This window comes from Sus scrofa, chromosome 2 (assembly GCF_054392235.1).
Source record: "Sus scrofa isolate SSC_HxYL_T2T_F1_AM1 chromosome 2, Sscrofa_HxYL_maternal_Yorkshire_Landrace_v2.0, whole genome shotgun sequence".
NCBI lineage: Eukaryota > Metazoa > Chordata > Mammalia > Artiodactyla > Suidae > Sus > Sus scrofa.
Window position 1 is genome coordinate 44484114 of NC_139384.1, and position 20441 is coordinate 44504554.

At 50.1% G+C, this 20441-nt stretch overlaps 1 protein-coding gene across 13 annotated transcripts in view; it reads left to right on the forward strand.

Moving 5' to 3' along the window:
- The window catches only part of SERGEF (secretion regulating guanine nucleotide exchange factor), a 241368-nt gene extending 227098 nt beyond the window's left edge, over positions 1 to 14270 (forward strand). For 7 of the 13 annotated variants that reach the window (XR_014837223.1, XM_003122944.7, XM_085011808.1 and 4 more), the window contains one exon: positions 13913 to 14270. Coding sequence is in view for 7 of the 13 variants with exons in the window: in XM_003122944.7 (XP_003122992.4) it covers positions 13913 to 14241 (329 nt within the window). In the remaining 6 variants the exon portion in view is untranslated. Of the gene's footprint in view, positions 1 to 3188; positions 5350 to 6307; positions 6482 to 8252; positions 9197 to 13912 lie in introns of those variants that run through there. The other 6 variants (XR_301734.4, XR_014837221.1, XM_085011806.1 and 3 more) reach the window with 4 other exon arrangements.
- Positions 14271 to 20441: the final 6171 nt, after the last annotated feature.

The window sequence follows — 20441 nt, forward strand, 5'->3', positions numbered from 1 at the left end:
CATGTGTGTGTTTGTTCATTCAAACAGTAGGTATTAGCGCTCATGTACTGTTTCAGGTGCGGGGAAATAGCAGCAAAGAGTCCTGCTCTCAAAGAGCTTGCATCCTGGTCGGGAGAGAGATAATAAATGACCAGTAAAAGTATATGAAGAAAAATAAAGCAGGTGAGGAGACAGAGATGAAGAAGGGCATAGATTGCTATTTCCTCTAGAATTGTCAGGAAAGGCCTCTCGAGTAAGGTGACCTTTGAACAAATACCTGACAACATGAGGGAGTGAGCCTGTGGACATCAGGGGCAAGAGCATTCCAGACAGCAAGAGCAGCAGATGCAAAGGCCCTGAGGCCAGTACTGTTTGAGGGATGGTAAGGAAGTCACTGTGGCTCTGGTGACGTCAGTAAGGTGGAACTTCATAGGACATGAGGTCAAGGAAGAAGCTGGATACCAGCTATTGTTTATCTGAATCAGAGGAGAAGCCATTGGAGGATTTGGAGCAGAGCAAGTGTCATGTCGACTTAGTGCCAGGTTTTAATAGGATCACTCAGGCTCCATGTAGAGAATAGATCATGGGGGCAACAGAGGCAGCAGAGAGCAGTTAGGAAACCCTTGCAGGAATAAAGTGATGGGCTGGTGACAGCTGGCCAGAATCCGGCTATGGTTTGTTTTTTCGTTTGTTTGATTTATGATTTTTATCTTTTCCATTGCGGTTGACTTACAGTGTTCTATCTGTTTCTACTGTACAGCAAAGTGACCCAGTCATACCTGTATATATATTCTTTTTCTTGCCTTAGCCTCCATCATTTTCCATCACAAGTGACTAGATATAGTTCCCTGTGCTCTACAGCAGAGTCTCCATGCTTATCCACTCCAAATGCAATAGTTTGCATCTATTAACTCCAGACTCCCCGTCGATCCCACTTGGGCCACCCCTGTGGCATATGGATGTTCCCAGGCTAGGCGTCAAATTGGAGCTGTAGCCACCAGCCTGTGCCACAGCCACAGCAACGCAGGTTCTGAGCTGCGTCTGCAACTTACACCACAGCTTGTGGCAACGCCACTGAGTGAGGCCAGGAATCGAACCCGAGTCCTCATGAGTACTAGTCAGGTTCGTTACCGCTGAGCCACAACAGGAACTCCCAGACTCCAGCTGTGTTTTAAACATTAAATCCCTTCCCTTTTCTTTCCTGGCGGACAGCCACAGCCTCCTCTCTGGCCTTCTTGCCTTCAGCTCTCATCCCCCATCTCTTCCTCTCACCTCATTCTCAGTGCTGCTGTGGATCCCTCTCTAGAAGGGGAGCGAGGCCAGCCAGCATCTACTTAGCCTGCCCTGAGGCGATTTGGGCCACAATCTCAAACCATCTCCAGAGTAACACTGAGGGCTAATGCTCCACTTTCTGATTCTGGAGTGGCTTCTTCCTGTTGCCTCAGATCCTATCTCAAGGGCATCATTGGCCCCAGAGATGGATGGATGGACTAACTATGAAAAGGTCCTATAGCGATTACTGAAGAGTACCTCTTCTCTCACACTGCCCCAATGGGGCCATTGTCCCCACAGCCATTCTCTGGGCCAATCTGTTGTGGAAGCTGCCCCTCTCTGGCCAGTGTGACCAGGGACAGAGACTCACAGCTCTCTGTTCTTGAGGCCAGTGGCCAGGAGGCTGCTCTGGCCACCGATCAGGGAATAAAGACCAGCAGCCAGGCACAGGACTGGAGTTTATAGCACCAGATCTCAGCATTGTGCGTGTGTGTGTGTGTGTGTGTGTGTGTGTGTGTGTGTGTGTGTGTGTGTGTATGTGTGTGTGAGAGAGAGAGAGAGAGAGAGCGTGCACGCCCACACTCCTCCACTCTGCTCTCCAGACAGAGCAAGGGGCTCAGAAAGACTGTGGGCAGGGGGAACAGCCCAAATACATTCGCCTCCACTCAGGAGCTCTACCTTGAGTGCCTGTACCATGTGCTGGGGCTGATGGATGCATGTCCTGCTCATAGCACTCTGCTCCCAACCCCAGCTCACAGACCTGTGAGAAACACCTCTAAATCCAGGGGAAATGTGTGTGTTTGGAGAGCTCTGGGTACCTTCAGAGCTCAGAGGAAGAGAAACTAACAGCCTTCCAGCAGCCCAGCAGGACTCAGCCTTATACTGGCCACAGTTCACTTTTACAGCAAACAGGATGCCATCAGGATCAATAAAGGCAGCTCAGAGTTGGCAGATGTCAGTGGCTACCCTCTAAGAGTGGCGAACTCTTACTCATCCTTCAAAACCCAGCTAAGAATTAACCCCTGGAACTTTCAGTGATACTTACCTCCAACAGAGCATATCATCCTCTCCTCTTTGCTACCTCTGTCCCTTAGAAATACTGGGTTTTTAAAAAATCATCATCCTGTATTATTGCCTTTTAAGCATATGAACACACAACAAAGAAAATTGCAATTGCGCTTCCCCCACTTCTCTTTCTCTTCCTCTGATGATGTTTGTTCTCAGTTTGGGATGCATTCTTCAGGATCTGTACATACAGAAATACATAGGGGCTACATAAATTGAATCGTATTCTCTCTGTATTGTTCTGCAACATCTTTTTCTTTTTCTTTTTCTTTTTTTTTTTTTTTTTTTTTTTTTTTTTGTCTTTTTAGTGCCACACACGTGGTATATGGAAGTTCCCAGTCTAGGGGCTGAATCAGAGCTGCAGCTTCTGGCCTACACCACCGCCACAGCAACTCTGGATCTGAGCCATGTCTGTGACCTACACCATAGCTCACAGCAGCGCCAGATCCTTAACCCACTGAGCGAGGCCAGGGATTGAACCTGCGTCCACATGGATGCCAGTCGGGTTCGTTACCACTGAGCCATGACAGGAACTCCTACAACTTGCTTTCCTAAAAATGTTTGAGCTATCGTCCCATGTCAGTCCACAGGGTGCTACCTCATTATTTTTAATAAATGGGTATTATTCAGTAGAAGGGTCAATCCACAGTTTCCTCAAACACTCCTCTGTTGATGGATATTTTGAGATTTCCCCCAATCTTTTGCGATTGAAGACTGTGCTACAGTAAACACCGTTGTGCTGGCCTCCTTGCGTACACATGCCATCAGTTGGTCCTTATAACCGTCTCTCCCCTTGGCTGTCTTCCCTAGTGGACTGGGAGCCCCAGGGCAGAAACTGAGTCCTCCTCTTCTGGGTCTTATGTCTGGTACAGGGCCAAGCCAGAAGAGACATCCACGTGATGAAATAACTAGGCTCATCTGAGCAAAATCACGACTGATGAAAAGCCGGGATGAACTCAGGGAACAGAAGCAAGCCTCTTGGGCTGGAACAGAGGCAGGACAGGTGATGTGGCCAAAAGGGACAGACCTGTGGGGGCCTCAAGAGCCAGCTCAGAGGCCCGTCCTAGGTGGTGGGAACACAGGGACTTGTCCTTGGGAGGACTTGTCTACACTGGGTTTCAACCTGATTTCTCCCACCCAGACCAGCAGCCTCAGAGAGGGTCAGGACCTGAACATCTTTCTATGCGGAGGCTGCCACCTAGACCCAAAACACTTCAGGAGGCCTGAATTCCTTGCTCACAGCAGCACCGAGGGACCACTAATCACTGCCCAAAGGGTGGGATACCTATGAGCTTGGGCGGCTGGAAGTTTCTCAGAAGTTTCTCCCAAACTTGCCCGGCTCCAAAGCCAGCTCCGTCCACACTGACATCTATCACCTTCCAAAATCCAGAGCCTTCCTCTCTGTGAGGCTCTCAACCCTTGCTCCTCCTTGTGTTGCAAAAGAATAGCCCTGCCTGATGCCCTGGGTCCTTGTGAGACCTTTGATAGGCAGAAGACTTAGGCTAACCATTGGCTGCCTGATTTTTCACATCCTCCCTCCCTCCTCTCCCCACGCCCAGCAGCTGTGGACCGTGGAGGCAGGCAGGGCCTTCCACAGCTGCCTCTGCCTCAGCCCCCGTGCTCGCAAGGGCCCGGGGAGGTTTCTGCTCCTCCTCTCACCAGCTGTACCTCCTGCCTTCCATCATTGAGCTTGTCCCTACCAGGTGGGCCATGACTCTGCTGTACCTTTTCTTAATTATCTGGAGAGCAGGGGTTTTCTAGAGAGGACGGTATATTAACAGAAGAGGTTCTGGAGCCTGAGTTTGAATCCAGCTGTGCTCTTCACCAGCTGTGTGATCCTGCATGGTTCATATCTCCTCTCTGGGGTGTGAGATCATACCTCACAGGCTTGTCATGGGGACTCAGTAAATTAATACATATAAAGCGCTCATCACAGGGCCAGGCATACACAAGTATTCTGTGACCTTATTAGCATTTTGGAACCGGTGAAGGAGCCTGAGACTCAGGGGTCTTGGATTCTTGACGTGACCCTGGACAAGATATTTTCCCTCTCTGAGCTTAGTCGCCTTGTGTGTAAAATGGAGGCAGTAACACCGTGGAAGATCACTGTGGGGATTAAGGTAGCGTAGACCAGATCATAGCCCTCTTTCTCATGGTCAGAGGTGGCAGCTAGAGCTCAGGCCATCACATCCACACTTCCAGAGACAGGATGGAGGAAGGAGCAAAGAAGAAGGGGCAAAGGGCACATGCCGCTGGTCTTCGAAGGAAGGGGCCCATAAACTACTGCAGGACAGTCCAGCTTAACCCTCCTGCACTGTTGGTGAGAATGTAAGTTGGTACAACCACTATGGAGAACAGTAGGGAGGTACCTTGGAAATCTATACATAGAACTACCATATGACCCAGCAATCCGACTCTTGGGCATATATCTGGACAGAACTTTCCTTAAAAAAGATACATGCACCCACATGTTCTTTGCAGCACTATTTTCAATAGCCAAGACATGGAAACAACCCACATGTCCATCGATGATGATTGGATTAGGAAGATGTGGTATACATACACAATAGAATACTATTCAGCCATAAAAAGGAATGCATAATGCCATTTGCAGCAACATGGATGGAACTAGGGACTCTCATACTGAGTGAAGTCAGTCAGAAAGAGAAAGACAAATACCATATGATATAACTTACATTTGGAATCTAATATACAGCACAAATGAACCTTTCCACAGAAAAGAAAATCATGGACTTGGAGAATATACCTGTGGTTGCCAAGGGGGAGGGGGGGGAGTGGACTGGATTGGGAGCTTGGGGTTAATGGATGCAAACGATTGCCTTTGGAATGGATTGGCAATGAGATCCTGCTGTGTAGCACTGGAAACTATGTCTATTCACTTATGATGGAGCACGATAATGTGAGAAAAAAGAATGTATACATATATGTGTAACTGGGTCACTATGCTGTGCAGTAGAAAAAAAATTGTATTGGGGAAATAACAATTTAAAAAATTAATTAATTTAAAAAAAAGAGAGAACAGTCCATTGCATCTCATTGGCCAAGTCCAGCTGCAGGAGGGGTTGGGAAATGTAGTCTTCATTCTGTGGTCCGGAACAACCAAGAGGCTCTGCCACACATGCTCAAGTGTTCGCCCCTCCCAGGCAGGACCCTCCAACAAAAAGGCTGCCCGCTTCCTAGCCCTGGGCTGCAGTCCCAGCACCAGAAGGCCCTGGGAGGACCTGGGTTGCCAGGAAGCTCGGGCAGGTGCCACAAGACCTGAACAGATTTGGGGACTGTGTCCAGCCTGTGCCAGGGACCCTGCCAGCCCCGAGGTTCCGCTGCCTGCAGGGCTCTTAGGCTGACGCAGGTGTGGTGGGCCATGAGCCTCGTCACTTGTCACAGCCTGGATCAACCCCGCCGAACCCCAGGAGCAGGGGCCCAGGCTCCAAAGAGGTTAGGGAATCCCTTTTAACCCTGAGGTCTCCGCCCAAGGTTCAGCCAAGTGTCTCGGGGCCAGTGAAGCGGATCTGCGTCAATCAGGTGGGATTTCAGTGTCCTCAAGAACCTGGCGAGTGCCAGGCATGCTGCAGAGAATCCTCTGTAGGGCCAGGAATCATCCTGAACTTATCTGTTTTGAAAAGTGGGTGTCCTGTACTCCAGTAAGCTTAGGAAGAGGCTTCTCATGGGGCCATCCTCCTTCCTCTCACCTCTCCGCGTAGAAGCATCTTGCGGAGACCAGAAGGCTCTCCCATCTTCCCTGTGCTCCTGAATAGGCGGCCCTAGGTGAGGGTGGAGGGTAGGTGTGTGTGAAACATACCCTAAAACGCTGCAGGAGCTCAGAACTTAGAAATGTCCTGTGGGAGTCCGTCTGCTATGGGGATAGCCCAGCTTTCGCTCTTCCACTTCAGCAGCCTGGGTTTTTTTTTTTTTTTCTGTAGGAGGTTTGTTTAAAGTGTTCGGGAACCCCTGACTTTTCTTTCCACCCTAGGCCCCCTCATCTGCTGGGAAGGTTTGCCACCAGCATGGCTTTCCCTGCCTGTTCCTCCTCCCCGCTGTGGCCCACTTCATACGTGGGTGTGAGCTGTGACTGTGTGTCAGGCACTGTACCAGGGCATTACACGGGTATCAGCTCATGCAGGCTTCCTCCTAGCAACCCTATGAGGTAGGTGGGGACAGAAGTACTATTGTCACACAGCTGTGTGGTGATGTGGGGCCCAGGAGAGCATAGCACAGTCCACAGTGCATAGGCTGTGTTATATCTGTACACCGGGGCTGGCAAAGTACAGCCCACAGGCTAGATCTTACTCGTGGATTGTTTTGTATGGCCTCGCAAGCTAAGAATGATTTTGAAAGGCTTAAATAAAGAATAAGGAGTTCCCGTCGTGGCTCAATGGAGTTCCATTCATGGCTCAGCGGAAATGAATCTGACTAGTTATCCATGAGGATGCACGTTCGATCCCTGGCCTTGCTCAGTGGGTTAAGGATCCAGTGTTGCTGTGAGCTGTGGTGTAGGTTGCAGATGTGGCTCAGATCCCATGTTGCTTTGGCTGTGGTGTAGGCCGGTGGCTATAGCTCCTAGTCAGCCCCTAGCCTGGGAACCTCCATGTGCTGTGGGTGCTGCCCTAAAAAGACAAAAAAAAAAAAGAAAGAAAAAGAGTAAGAATATGCAACAGAGACTGAATGAGACTAAACCTAAAATATTTACTGTCTGCCTTTGTGGAATAAATTTGGCAAACTCTGGTGTAGAATATGCAGAGTTTAGTACAGATTCTGGAGCCGCATTGCCTGGGTTCTAGAGCCTCAGTTGTGTCCTCTAGAAGGTGAGAATAATGTGTAGAACATGATGGCCTCACAGGGTTGTTGGGATTAAATGAGATGAAGAATAGAAAGCCCCTAACCTCGAGTCAGCTTCTTTGGAAGTATCGGCGGAAGCTATTTCTGAGCCTTTGCCAGACTTCTCGACCCAGTGGGCTCCCCCAGCCCGAGCGTGGCTTCCTCGGAGCGTGTTTCCTTTGGCAGGAGGAGAGGGACCTGCCAGCTGCCCATTGTGCTGCGTCCTGCTGGTGGGTCCGCGCTGCCTTCCTCCCACCCCCATTCCTGCTGACCGTCAGCTGGTGCCGCTCACCAGGGCCGGGCGCAAAGCCCACGCCAGGTGCCGAGTTGGGCCCGCAGGCACCAAGCCCGTTCCACTCTCCACCTCGTGCCTCCGATCAGCTTGGCTGAAACTCCTGCTTAACTGTAGGAGCTGCGGCCCGGGGTTCATCCTCTCTGTGTGCATTTCCTCGCTCAGGGGCCAAACAGGCAGACAGCTATGTTTCCTCAAACCCAAGCTTTTGGCTAACGAGTGCCTTCCTGCCAGGGAAGAGGAAAAGGGAAGGGTAATCCCGGGCCAGCCAGCCTCCCTCTGTGAAAGAGTGGTCTGAAGAACAGATTGTCAGTGGATAGTGAGTGAAATGTAAAGATTAAAAAACTCAGGTCATTGGAAAAAACATCACAAAGAATATGTCCTGCTCTGGATAGGAATAGGTTTTCAATTCTCACAAGCAATGGAAAAAATGGTAAGATAAAAGATCAAGATGGGAGTTCCCTGGTGGTCTAGTGGTTAGGACTCAGCTCTTTCGCCACTGCAGCCTGGGTTCAATCCTTGGTCTGGGAACTGAGATCCCACATCAAGCTGCTGCTCACTGTAGCCGGGGCGGGGAGGGAGGGAAATCAAGAAATTTTACTACCTAGAACCATAAAACATGTTTAACGTCAAAATGTTGTCTTTTAGGGCCACACCCACGGCATATGGAGGTTCCCAGGCTAGGGGTCGAATCAGAGCTGTAGCTGCCAGCCTTTACCACAGCCACAGCCACAGCCATGCCAGATCCGAGCCACGTCTGCAATGTACACCACAGCTCACAGTAACACCAGATCCTTAACCCACTGAGTGAGGCCAGGGATCAAACCTACAACCTCATGATTCTTAGTCGGATTTGTTTCTGCTGTGCCATGACAGGAACTCCCAAAACAAAATTTTAAATCAAACTGAGAAAAAACATTCATGCCAGATATGGTACAGAATTGATTTTTCTTTTTTCTTTTTTGCTTTTTAGGGCCACACCTATGGCATATGGAAGTTCCCAGGCTTCTGGCCTATGCCACAGCCACAGCAACCCCAAATCTGAGCCGTGTCTTCAACCTATACCGCAGCTCATGGCAATGTGGGATCCTTAACCCACTGAGTGAGGCCAGGGATTAAACCCACATCCTCATAGATACTAGTCAGGTTCTTAACCTGCTGAGCCACAGCAGGGACTCCCCAGAATTAATATTCTTTTTTTTTTTTTTTTGTCTTTTTCTAGGGGCTGCACCCGTGGCATATGGAGGTTCCCAGGCTAAGAGTCTAATCGGAGCTGTAGCCACTGGCCTACGCCACAGCCACAGCAACTTGGGATCCAAGCCACGTCTGTGACCTACGCCACAGCTCACAGCAATGCCGGATCCTTAACCCACTGAGTGAGGCCAGGGATCGAACCCACAACCTCATGGTTCCTCGTCAGATTTGTTAACCACTGAGCCATGACGGGAATGCCAATATTCTTAAAGAGAAAACACTTTAAAACACCAAAGTTCTTCATATACTAGAGAGCATACCTGTCCTGTGCTCAGAACATAGGCGGATGTAATACCAAACCAGGACTTCCTATTTCTTAAATTTCTTATTTAATTTACACTGTGTGCTCAATTTACACTCTCAAAAGATGGTTTTCTTCCTTTCAGAGCATTCAAGTGAACTGAGGTGTCATTTTTTTAAACTCCGTCTTAAAATGTAAGGTTGATAGAGTAGACAACTGCATGTAATGTACTTTAAAAAAAAAAAAAAGTTAAAAAATACCAAAGCTCTTGAGAACAATAATAGCAAATATTTATATAGGACCATAGTGCCCCCTTATCCGAGTTTCTCCTTCTGTGGTTTCAGTTACTCGCTGTCAACCACAGTTCAGCAATATTAAATGGAAAATTCCAGCAATAAACAATTCATAGGTTTTAAATTGTGTGCCACTGCCATAGCATAATGAAATCTGGTTCTATCTATCCTGCTCTGCCCTTTGTCCAGCCCATCCACACATACATGCTGCATGCCCATTAGTGTAGGAGAAACATAGAATGCACAGGGTTTGGTACTGTGGGTGGTTTCAGGCACCCACTGGGGGTCTTGGAAAGTGTCCCCTGCATATAAGGATGGACCACTATACTATGTTGTTTTTTTGTTTGTTTTTGGGGTTTCTTTCTTTCTTTTTTTTTTTTTTTTTTGCTTTTGCTTTTGCTTTTTAGGGCCACACTCATGGCATATGGAGGTTCCCAGGCTAGAGGTTGAAATCGGAGCTACGGAGCAACTCGGGATCCAAGCTGTGTCTGCAACCTACACCACAGCTCACGGCAACACCAGATCCTTAACCCACTGAGCAAGGCCAGGGATCGAACCCACAACCTCATGGTTCCTAGTTGGATTCCTTTCCACTGCGCCACAACGGGAACTCCTATACTGTGTATTTTATACATACTCATGTAATCCTTGTAACTGAGTAAGTACGTATAAAATTTATGGTAAAGGTACTATTATTATCTCCCTTTAACAGATGAGGGAACTGAAGCGCAGAGAAGCTAAGTAACTTGCCCAAGGGTCACTCAGCTAATAAATGGAGGAACTGGGATTTGAACCCAGGCCATCTGGCTCTTGGGTCTGAGCACTTGAACTCTTCTATACTAAACAATAAAAAGATATGAAACAGGCAGTACATAGAAGAAGAAATAGAAATATCTGAGAAAACAAGAATTATTTTCCAATTTCAGTGGTAGTCGGAAAAGAACAAATAAAAATAATGACACCATTTTTTGTCTTCAAGTTAGAAAAGATTTTTACATATTTTAATAACTGATCCTGGAAAGGCTGGAGTGAAACAGAGACTCCCACAGATTGCTGTAGTTATATTCAAGGGGCCTTTCTGAAAAGTATTCTAGCAGTACTCAAAACAATACTCAGGAATCTCAAAAGTGCCTGTACCATTTGACCAGGAATTCCCATTCTAAGAATCTAATTGGAGAAGATATTTAGAGATGTAGATAATGATTCGGGCGCAAAGATGCTGAAAAATTAGAAACAACCTATAGAGCTGATAATAGAATACAGGTTAAGGAAATTGTTTAATCTTCATAAGGGGCAAATTAGGCAGTCATTTTAAATAAATGTGTGTAACAAAAGACACCATCAACAAAGTGAAGAGGCATCACAGACTTCTGGGTGAAGACCTTTGCAACACTTATAACAAAAGAATTACATAAACACAAGGACTACACAAAGAACCCTTAGAGATCAGTAAGAAAAAGGCAGACATCCAAAGAGCAAAACAGGCAGAGAATGGAAATACACAATTCATAGAAGAAGCAATTTAGGGCTAGTAACCTAAGGAGATGCTCCATCTCGTTAGTAAAAATGCAAATTAATTGCATGCCCTTATTTAGAATAGCAGGAGTCTAAAGGCAAAGATAGAGGGACATACATTCCTATCCATTGCTGATGGGACGTAAATGATGAGGCTGCAGCCGCTGTGGAGAGCTGTTTGGCCACAACTAGTATATTTAAACATGTGATCACACCCCACTCCCACTTCTGGGAATCAGCCTGCACAACACCAATTTGTACAAGGAGGCATGCTCAAGGATGTTCATTGCAGTGCTGTTTATAGTAGCAATAACACTATAGTATTGTTGTAAAATATTAAGGAATATTGTATATTGTATTGTGTAATAAAATAGCAACAGTGCTCATCAAAGAATTGTCCATTAGAAGTTCCCGTCATGGCTCAGTGGTTAACGAACCCGACTAGGATCCATGAGCATGCAGGTTCAATCCCTGGCCTTGCTCAGTGGGTTAGGGGATCCAGCATTGCAGTGAGCTGTGTAGGTCGCAGACACAGCTCAGATCCCTCGTTGCTGTGACTGTGGTGTAGGCCCGCAGCTCCAGCTCCAGTTCAACCCCTAGCCTGGAAACCTCCATATGCTGTGGGTGTGGCCCTAGGGGAAAAAACGGCAAAAAAATAGAACAAGTCACCAAAAAAGATACATATTTGAATAACTCTACTTATTTAAATCTTTAAAACAAACTAAAACTAATAGTATTTAAGGACACATATGTGGAAAAATATAAAACAAGCATGCAAATAATGTATCCCAACTTCAAATAGTAGTTACCTCCAGGAAGGACGGAATGGAAGGGCAGGGATGGGAGATGGGTATCTTTATGATTGATTTTTTTGTTTGTTTGTTTTTTGTTTTTTAGGGCCGCCCTCACAGCATTTGGAAGTTCCCAGGTTAGGGGGCCTAATCGGAGCTGTAAGCTGCCGGCTTACACCAGAGCCACAGCAACGCCAGATCTGAGCCATGTCTGCGATCTATACCATGGCTCACTACAATGCTGGATCCCCGACCCACTGAGCAAGGCCAGGGATCGAACCTGCATCCTCATGGACACTAGTCGGATTTGTTTCTGCTGCCCACAATGGGAACTCCTATGATGGATTTTTTTAAATTGATGTTTTTAAAGATTGAAGCAAATACAGCAAAATATTAACTAATGTTCTAGATCTGGTTGGTAATATGTGTCTTTCTGTTAAATTGTTTTTTACACTTTCCTGCATATTGAGGTATTTCAAAATTTCAAATAAATTATTTTTAATTTACTTTTTGAACAATCCACAATACTATGGAGAAATGCTTGAGTTGTAATATTAAGGCCTAAAAGCAAGACAATATAAACACAAATATTTACAGATTTCACAAATTAAAGGTTTGAAAGAGATGCATAAAATATTCATAGCAATGGGCCAGATTCTAGAAGTTGGCTTTCTTTATACCCATCTATATATTTTTCTTTCTTTTTTTTTTTTTTTTTTTTTTTTTTTTTTTCCTTTTTTGCCATGAAGATGTATTACTTTTTTTCTTTTTTCTTTTGGCTGCACCTGCAGCCTGTATAAGTGCCTGGGTCAGGCACTGAACCTGTGCCATAACAGTGACCCAAGCCACAGCAGTGACAATGCCAGATCCTTAACTGCTAGGCCTCCAGAGAACTCCCAAGGTGTATTACTTTTGCATCCAGAAAAAAAATTTTTTTCTAAACAACTACCGAACAAAATGTGAGGAAGTTTAATTAGACCCCAGGAAAGGGCCTGAAGCCTAGGAACAGGTGCAGTGATGGGGTGGGAGCACCGTGGGCTGTGCTCAGATGCTGGCTTGGAGACTGGCTGTAGGACTCTGAGTTCCCCAATCTTTGACTAGTCAGCAAACCCTTATTGAGCAGAGCTGTGTCCCAGGCACTGTGCTCGGGACAGGGCAGGGAACGGGACACACACTTTCCTTCCCTCACTGCGGAGTGGACAGTCTAGTGAGGAGGGGCAGTAAACACACCACCACCCAGACCATCTATCCACCGCCCACGAGGGGAAGGACAAGGCCAATGACAAGAAGCCAGGTTGATCGGGTACTGGGGGATCTGGCCTCTGAGCATTGTTTAAACAGCACCCGAAGGGAGTTCCCGTTGTGGCGCAGTGGTTAATGAATCTGACTAAGAACCATGAAGTTGCAGGTTCAATCTCTGACCTTGCTCATTGGGTTAAGGATCCGGCGTTGCCATGAGCTGTGGTGTAGGTCGCAGACGCAGCTTGGATCCCGCGTTGCTGTGGCTCTGGCGTAGGCTGGCGGCTACAGCTCCGATTGGACCCCTAGCCTGGGAACCTCCATATGCTGTTGGAGCAGCCCAAGAAATGGCAAAAAGACAAAAAAATAAAAACAGAACCTGAAGGATGAGGGGGTGTGGAGCCCAACTAAGCCAGGACTTGGAGAGAAAGGCCAGCCCCACAGGGCATATTAAAGGAACTGCAAAGAGGCAGGGGTTCTGAATGCTGGAGTTGGGGGAGGGCAGTGGGGAGTCGTGCACAGCAGGAAAGTCTGGAGCCAGATCACTCAGGGCCTCCCAGGCCAGGAAAGGCCTTTAGGGGCCATGGGAAGTCAGTGAACCATTAAAGCAGGGGAATATCCTGGTTAGGTGTGCAGTCATCAGAGATGATTTCGATGCTCTTTGAAGATGAGAGTGGATAGTGGGCAGCCCAGTTAGCTGGTTGGCTGTTGGTGTGGCCCAGAGAAAATGGGGTTGGCATCAGGCTGATGGCAGTGGAGATGGAGAGGTGCGGAAGGATGTGAGAGGGTTTTGGAGGCAGAACTGGCAAGTTTAGGATCGTGTGTGTGTGTGTGTGTGTGTGTGTGTGTGTGTAAGAGAGATGCCGTGTATGGTGGGTGACAGTGAGGGAAGGGCCCAGGGGAGAGCCAGGTCTGGGACCGGAATGGTTATGGGTCGGTGGGAGTGAAAAAAAGGGCAGACTGGGGAGGGCAGGAGGAAGCAGGGAGGACGAGTGGGTCCCCAGGGGGTAGGGGGTGGGCTTTGGTTTCTTCCTGTGTCCACTGGGGTTCCCGATGATACCTGTGCCCCCAGGGTGAGTGTTTCAGCCCAGTTATCCGGAACCACCTCTACAGCAGTCTCCTCTCTCCCTCGCAGGTGGGACGTGTTACTCTTGGGGCTGGAACGAGCACGGCATGTGTGGGGATGGCACCGAAGCCAACGTCTGGACCCCGAAGCCCGTGCAGGCTCTGCGGTCATCATCGGGACTCCGGCTGGGCTGTGGGGCTGGCCACTCCCTGGCCCTCTGCCAGCTGCCACCCCTCCCTGCCCTGGGCCAGCGCCCCAGGGTCCCTGATCCTTCCCCAGAGGCCACCAAGGAAGCCGGATCTCAAGAAGCCATGGATGAAGAGAGAAACCCAGAAACTTCTCCCCAAAGCCAATCTGACAGACTCAGAAATGGGGGGCTTGTGACAGAGACTCTTTAATAAAAAAAAAATGGCTTTACCTACCAAAAGTGGCCCCAGAAAATTGCTTCGTCGTGTCGCGGGGTTGGCCTGAGGATTCAGGAGGCACTGTGGTTGGGCCGACCCGACACCCAAATGCGCGCCGCTACCTGCCTGGCATCTGGGCCCAAGGAGGTAGACGTCCCTCTGCCCAGCAAGTGAGAATGAAGGTTCGGTCCCCACTGAAGGACACAGGAAGGATCGGGGAGGCTCCAGCCTGTCCCTTCCTGGAAGGGCAGAAAACTAGTGGTGGTTTTGGTCCAGTAACCTTCAGTTCAGCAAGTCAGAGGGTTCCAAGGCCATGGCGAGAGCAGCCACTGCCTCTCCTGGAGTTTCCTTCTCCAGGCCCAGAGCGTGCAGTCTGCTGGTTCAAAGAGATCGAGGTACCCTGATCTGGTGGCTGGGTACTTGGCTGGGAAGGCGTTCTTGTCTTGGTGACTAGGACTGAGAGGGAGGGCTCTGGAGTGGGGGTGGGGGAAGGTGTTGATGAGCAAATGAGGAAGACCCAAGACCTCTGGGAAGACTGGACGGAGGAGACCCCGGCGACAGACAAGGGAATCTAGAACCCATGAAGCTCTGAAGACCAATGTCTTCTTCAGAGCCAGGCAGGAGTCTGGACCTGGTCTGTGTGACTGTAATTGCCAAGCTGTGTAGTTTCAGATGAGGAACAGGCACAGCGTGGGGAGAGCCGGGGAGGCCTGCGGGGAAAGCAGCATGAGACCCTAATTTCTGACATCCGCCCCCAGGCCCCAGCCTCTGCAGGAGGGGGCCCTCAGGTGAAATGGGGACCAGGCCAGACCCCAGGCCTCCTGCTTCCCCGCGTGGCAGCTATGGCTCTGGGGACACAGCCCCTCTCCCTCCGCTGTGACTGGCAACAGGCCATTGCGTAGACGGCCTCTGAAAGTGGCTTTCCCCAGGGGACTAGCCAGGTCTATGGCCCCTCCTAGACTTCCTCCCCTCTCTAACTCAGGGGAGCTTTGGGTCTGTGAGCACTAGGCTCCAAGGGCTTCAGGACCTCACAGAACCCCAGGACATCACAGCTGAAGGACCTGTCACGACCTTCTAGCCTGGTGGCCTTCAAACTGCATTTGTTAGAGCGCCAGCAGTCTCCAGAGGACTCAGTGGCCCCCTTGTGGGCTGTGGGTTAAAGAAAAGGCCAAGGAGACGGAGGTCAGGGTCCCCACCCTCCACCTTAGTCACAGCAGCTTCATTTTAATCTATATTGTATATCAGCCTTCACATAAGATTTCACTTGACAAGGGAATCCTTGAGGAAGACTTTTTTTTTTTGTTTTTTGGTCTTTTTAAGGCCGCACCCACGGCACATGGCAGTTCCCAGGCTAGGGGTCCCATCGGAGCTACAGCTGCCAGCCTACACCACAGTCACAGCAACGCCAGATCCTTAACCCACTGAACAAGGCCAGGGATCGAACTCGGGTCCTCATGGATACTAGTCGGGTTCATTACCTGCTGAGCCACAACGGGACCTCCCGAGACAGTTTTAAAACCACTGATCTTGTCCAACATTTTTCACTGTTCATGTGAGAAAACAGAGGCCTACAAAGAGACAAGACCATCTCAAGGTCACACATCTCACTCCTGGGCCAGGGTCCTGTTTGAGAAGTGACCCAGCCAGAGCCTTGAGCCAGACGAGGCATGCAGACAAGGGGTGGCCCTGGGACCAGGAGAGGGTTCAGCTCAGGAGAGTGGGGGTGAGGGCCATCCTGAGCACCTCAGGCCTGCACCTAGAGTCCACCCACGGCCACCAGCTGACCTTGAACACCAGTGCACGGAGTCCTGCTCCTGATACTGTACCCTAGAAACAGCACTGCCCCGGCCTGCAAGACCCTTGGTCCCCCCACCTCCCAGAACCAGTAGAGGCCAATTCAGCCTCTAAGCACTTCCAGAATGGGATGAAGGACATCTCTCTGCACAATGAGCTGGTCTTGACCCAGCCTTCAAAGATGGGGCGATTGGATGGCCCAGAGGTGACCCAGCTTGGAGCAAATCCACAATTACTGGCTGCCACCTGCTGTCCTACAGGCTGGGGTGGTCTGCATCAGACACAGGTCAGAAGGCAGTCCCGTGTGAGTGAGGCCCAGGCAGGGTTTCCTCTCCCAAGGAACCTGCACACTTGGCACAGCTGCACAGAATACCCCATCTCTTCCAGCACCTGCTGGAGGAAACCCAAACCCCAAGTCCTCTGCTGCTGATCCTAATGCCCCCTTGGGGGCACCAGGAAGAGTCTTGGGCTCCTTCCCAGCCTGAAACGGGGTCCGGTGGTTCATGAGCCCTAAGCCTCAGAGCCTTGCTCCGAACCTGGGTCAGCCCCTTCCTTCTTAGAAGCACGCACAGCCCAGATAATCCACACATGGGAGAGTGAATGGCTCTTGCATGAGACACCGCAGACCACCTGGCTCCTCCAGTTCCTCCACCTCCCACCCCACCGCCCGATAGCGGCAGACAGACTTGTCCACGTCAGTTCACTGGCCGGATCTGATGAGCGCCTGCAAGTGCCAAGGGGGTGAGGGGCTGTTGACTGAGTCTCCCAGGTTGTCTTCTGGACCCTTGGAACCCTGTTGGTTATTCTCAGACTTGTAGATGTCCAAGCCTCTCATTCCTACCAGATCCTGAGCTCTTTGAGAGCAAAGGACCAAGTCTTGGTCAATTCAGCCCCTTTGTCTTGTTCTGGTGAACAAGGACGGGGCCTGGGCCAGAGGAAAGGCCCTGTACATGTCAGTGAATGAGCTAGTCAGTAACCCTTAGGGTCACCACATGGTGGGGGGCTAGATGCGCAGGCTCTGTGGTCCCCTGACCCCCACCCATCCTCAGTTTTCATCTCTTCCAGATGTTTGATAACCATGCTGTGGGCAGCATAATCATTTGACAGTCAACGTCAATACCATCCACCTGGTTAGCTAAAGACCCCTCCTAGGAGCCTGCTGGAGAAAATGCCCACTTGCTTCTAAGAATGATTTTTTTTTTTTTTTCTGGATAGACTAAGTTAATGGGCCTTCATATTCCCCCTGTGTGAGAACGAGGAAAGGATGAAGGAGCCAGGAGTGAGACCCCATCACGTGCTCACAGGTCTTGGGCCCCAGGAGTGACTGTTGAAGGGCGGCCATGCACCAGCTGTGAGAGAGACGTTTACATCCTAACCCCACACACTCACCGCTGGCGGGTGCCCCCCTTTCCTTGACGGCGACCACCTTCTGCCCCAGTGCAACATCAGGCCGAACTTAGATGAGGCTCTGCCCAACAAGAATGGTGAATCCAGGGAGTTCCCCTTGTGGCTCAGCGGTAATGAATCGATTAGTATCCATGAGAATGCGAGCTTGATCCCTGGCCTCCTTCAGTGGGTTAAGGATCCATTGTTGCCATGAGCCATGGTGTGGGTCGCAGACACGGCTCAGATCCCACATTGCTGAGGCTGTGATGTAGGCCTGCAGCTACAGCTCTGATTCGACCCCTAGCCTAGGAACCTCCATATGTCATGGGAGCAGCCCTTAAAAAAAAAAAAAAAAAGAATGGTGAATCCAGACCTGGGGCTCAGAGTGAAGCCTCCACTGGCACCCACCATGTCTGAGGGAAGTGACTTAGTGACAAATCAAAACTGGGAGTCGGGGAGCGAGTTGGGAAACAGGATGGGGGTTCCAGGTCCTCAGGGCACACGTGTAACTGCAGAAGGGTAAGAATTTCCCAGCGACCAGAGCACAGCAAGGTGAGAGTAGGGAGATGAGAGGCCAATGGGCCCTGTTTGTTGGCCAATTTAAGGGGCTTCAATGTCACTCTTGGGGCAACAGTTTTTTGTTTTTTTGTTTTTTTGTTTTTTTTTGTCTTTTTGCCGTTTCTCGGGCCACTCCAGCGGCATATGGAGGTTCCCAGGCTAGGGTTCGAATCAGAGCTGTAGCCGCTGGCCTACGCCAGAGCCACAGCAACGCAAGATCCAAGCCACATCTGCAACCTACACCACAGCTCACGGCAACACCAGATCATTAACCCACTGAGCAAGGGCAGGGATCAAACCCACAACCTCATGGTTCCTAGTCGGATTCGTTAACCACTGCGCCACGACGGGAACTCCAGGGCAACAGTTGTTTAAGGAGGAAATCCAGTGGTCAGACGTGGGCATGGGAGGCTCAGAGCAGGGTGTAAATGGCCCTCCATCTTAGCCATGGCCTGAGGGCCCTGGGATTCAGGACCAGCAGCTCTAACATTCCAGTCAATTCTACCTCCAGCCCCGGGAAGGCCTCATTTTGCTTGAGACATCTTAACCTGAGCCCTGGAGTCAGACCACCTGGGTTGAAAATCTTGGCTTCGTCATTTCCTGGCTGTGTGGCTTTGAGCGAGTGACTTTCTCTCTCTCTGTACCTGTTCTCTTGCCTCTCAAATGGGCGTTTTTTTGTTGTTGTTGTTGTTGTTGTTGTTTGGCTTTTTAGGGCCACACTCAAGGCATATGAAGCTCCCAGGCTAGGGGTCGAATCAGAGCTGTAGCTGCCACCTACCCCACAGCCACAGCAACTTGGTATCCAAGCCATGTCTGCAAACTTCACCACAGCTCACGGCAATGCTGCATCCTTAACCCACTAGGCAAGGCCAGGGATCGAACCCGCAACCTCATGGTTTCTAATTGGATTCGTTTCCACAGAGCCACTAGGGGAACTCCCCGAATGCGCATGTTGAATTCCTGTGACCCATGATGAGAGAACTTTTCTCAGATGCCCTGTACAGGGCAGAGGCTCAGTGTATGCTAATCCCCATTCCCATTAGCTATGTCCCTGAAAACCCCTGTTCCAAACAGCCTTGTGTCGAGGCCACTCAAGGCCACAAGAGGCACTTCCAGGGTGGCCCCCCTGGGGAGGGAACGCTGCCCTCCCTGCCACAGCTGAGGCTGCTTGGCTTCTACATCCTGATGCTTAGGACTGGCTGTTACATATATGTGTGGACGTGGCAGCTCTTTGGCTGCATGACCTCTGGGCAGAGGCCTTACCATACTCACTGTGCCACTGATTCCCCCCCCCACCCCACCCCCGCTTCCTACTGAGAAGTTGAAGTAAATGCTTTGAGAGGGGAGCTCCCACTGTGGCGCAGTGGGTTAAGAAGCCAACTACAGCAGCTCCAGTCTCTGTGGAGGTGTGAGTTCAATCTGTGGCTGGCGCAGTGGGTTATAAGGGATCCAGCAAAGCCGCAGCTGTGGCACAGATAACAGCTGTGGCTTGGATTCAATCCCTCAATCCCTGGCCTGGAACCTTCCATATGCCGTGGGTGTGATCATTAAAAAAAAAAAAAAAAAAAAAAGCTTGGAGGGGATGAGAAACCTTTGGGTGAGAATTCAGCACCCACTTTCAGCCTCCTGCCCACCCATATGATTGTTTGATTTAGCCGTGCCGGGAGACATCAAGGGACCAGAAATCCAGGGGAAAGTGACACCCACTTGTTTGCAGCCCTGGTCAGATCCCTCCTCTCTGGGCCTCAGTTCTTCATCTGGAAAATGCTCAGAGGCTGACCGCTGTGCTCATTGGGGACTTTTCCACCACCCAAGATTCTCTAGTGGATAGGAAAGGCTTGGAAGCCCAATCCCCGACTCTACCCCTAGCCAAAACCAAGAGAGCAACCCGAGCCAATCCAGATCCCTGGGAGAGGGCTGCACTCCTTCCAAGATGCCTCCAGGCTGAGTGAGGGGTCTGTAATGAGTGGTCCCCTGGACCGGGCCCAGCAAGGGCAGAGCTGGTAGTGCACCAGACCTGTCAGACCCCTGCCTCTGGCGCCATCAGATTCAAGGATGGCCCTAGGACAGAGGTGACCAAAGTCTGCACAAGGGGAGGACGTAGGGGGCTGGGAGCGCCGGCAAAGCCAGATTCGAGGAATCACAGCCATGCCCCGTGATTCAGGAAGAAATTGCCTGGGGGGATGAACCCCCTAGAGGATGGGCTGGTCTAAAGTCAGGGCCCTTTTGGCCTGATTCCTTCTCAGAGCTGTCCCCCTCCCCCAACCCAACGGGATCTGTGGGTAGGTGGGGGGACGGCCCTGGCTTTCCCCCAGCGAAGGACTGCCAGCACCTTGGGCGGGTCCCTGAGACCAGAGGAGCCAGGGCAGCCCAGCCACAGAGGGCCTGACTCGGGGCTGGGGGACCCAGAACCGAACTGCAACCCTGCCAGAGGCAATAAAAACCCAAATCCATGC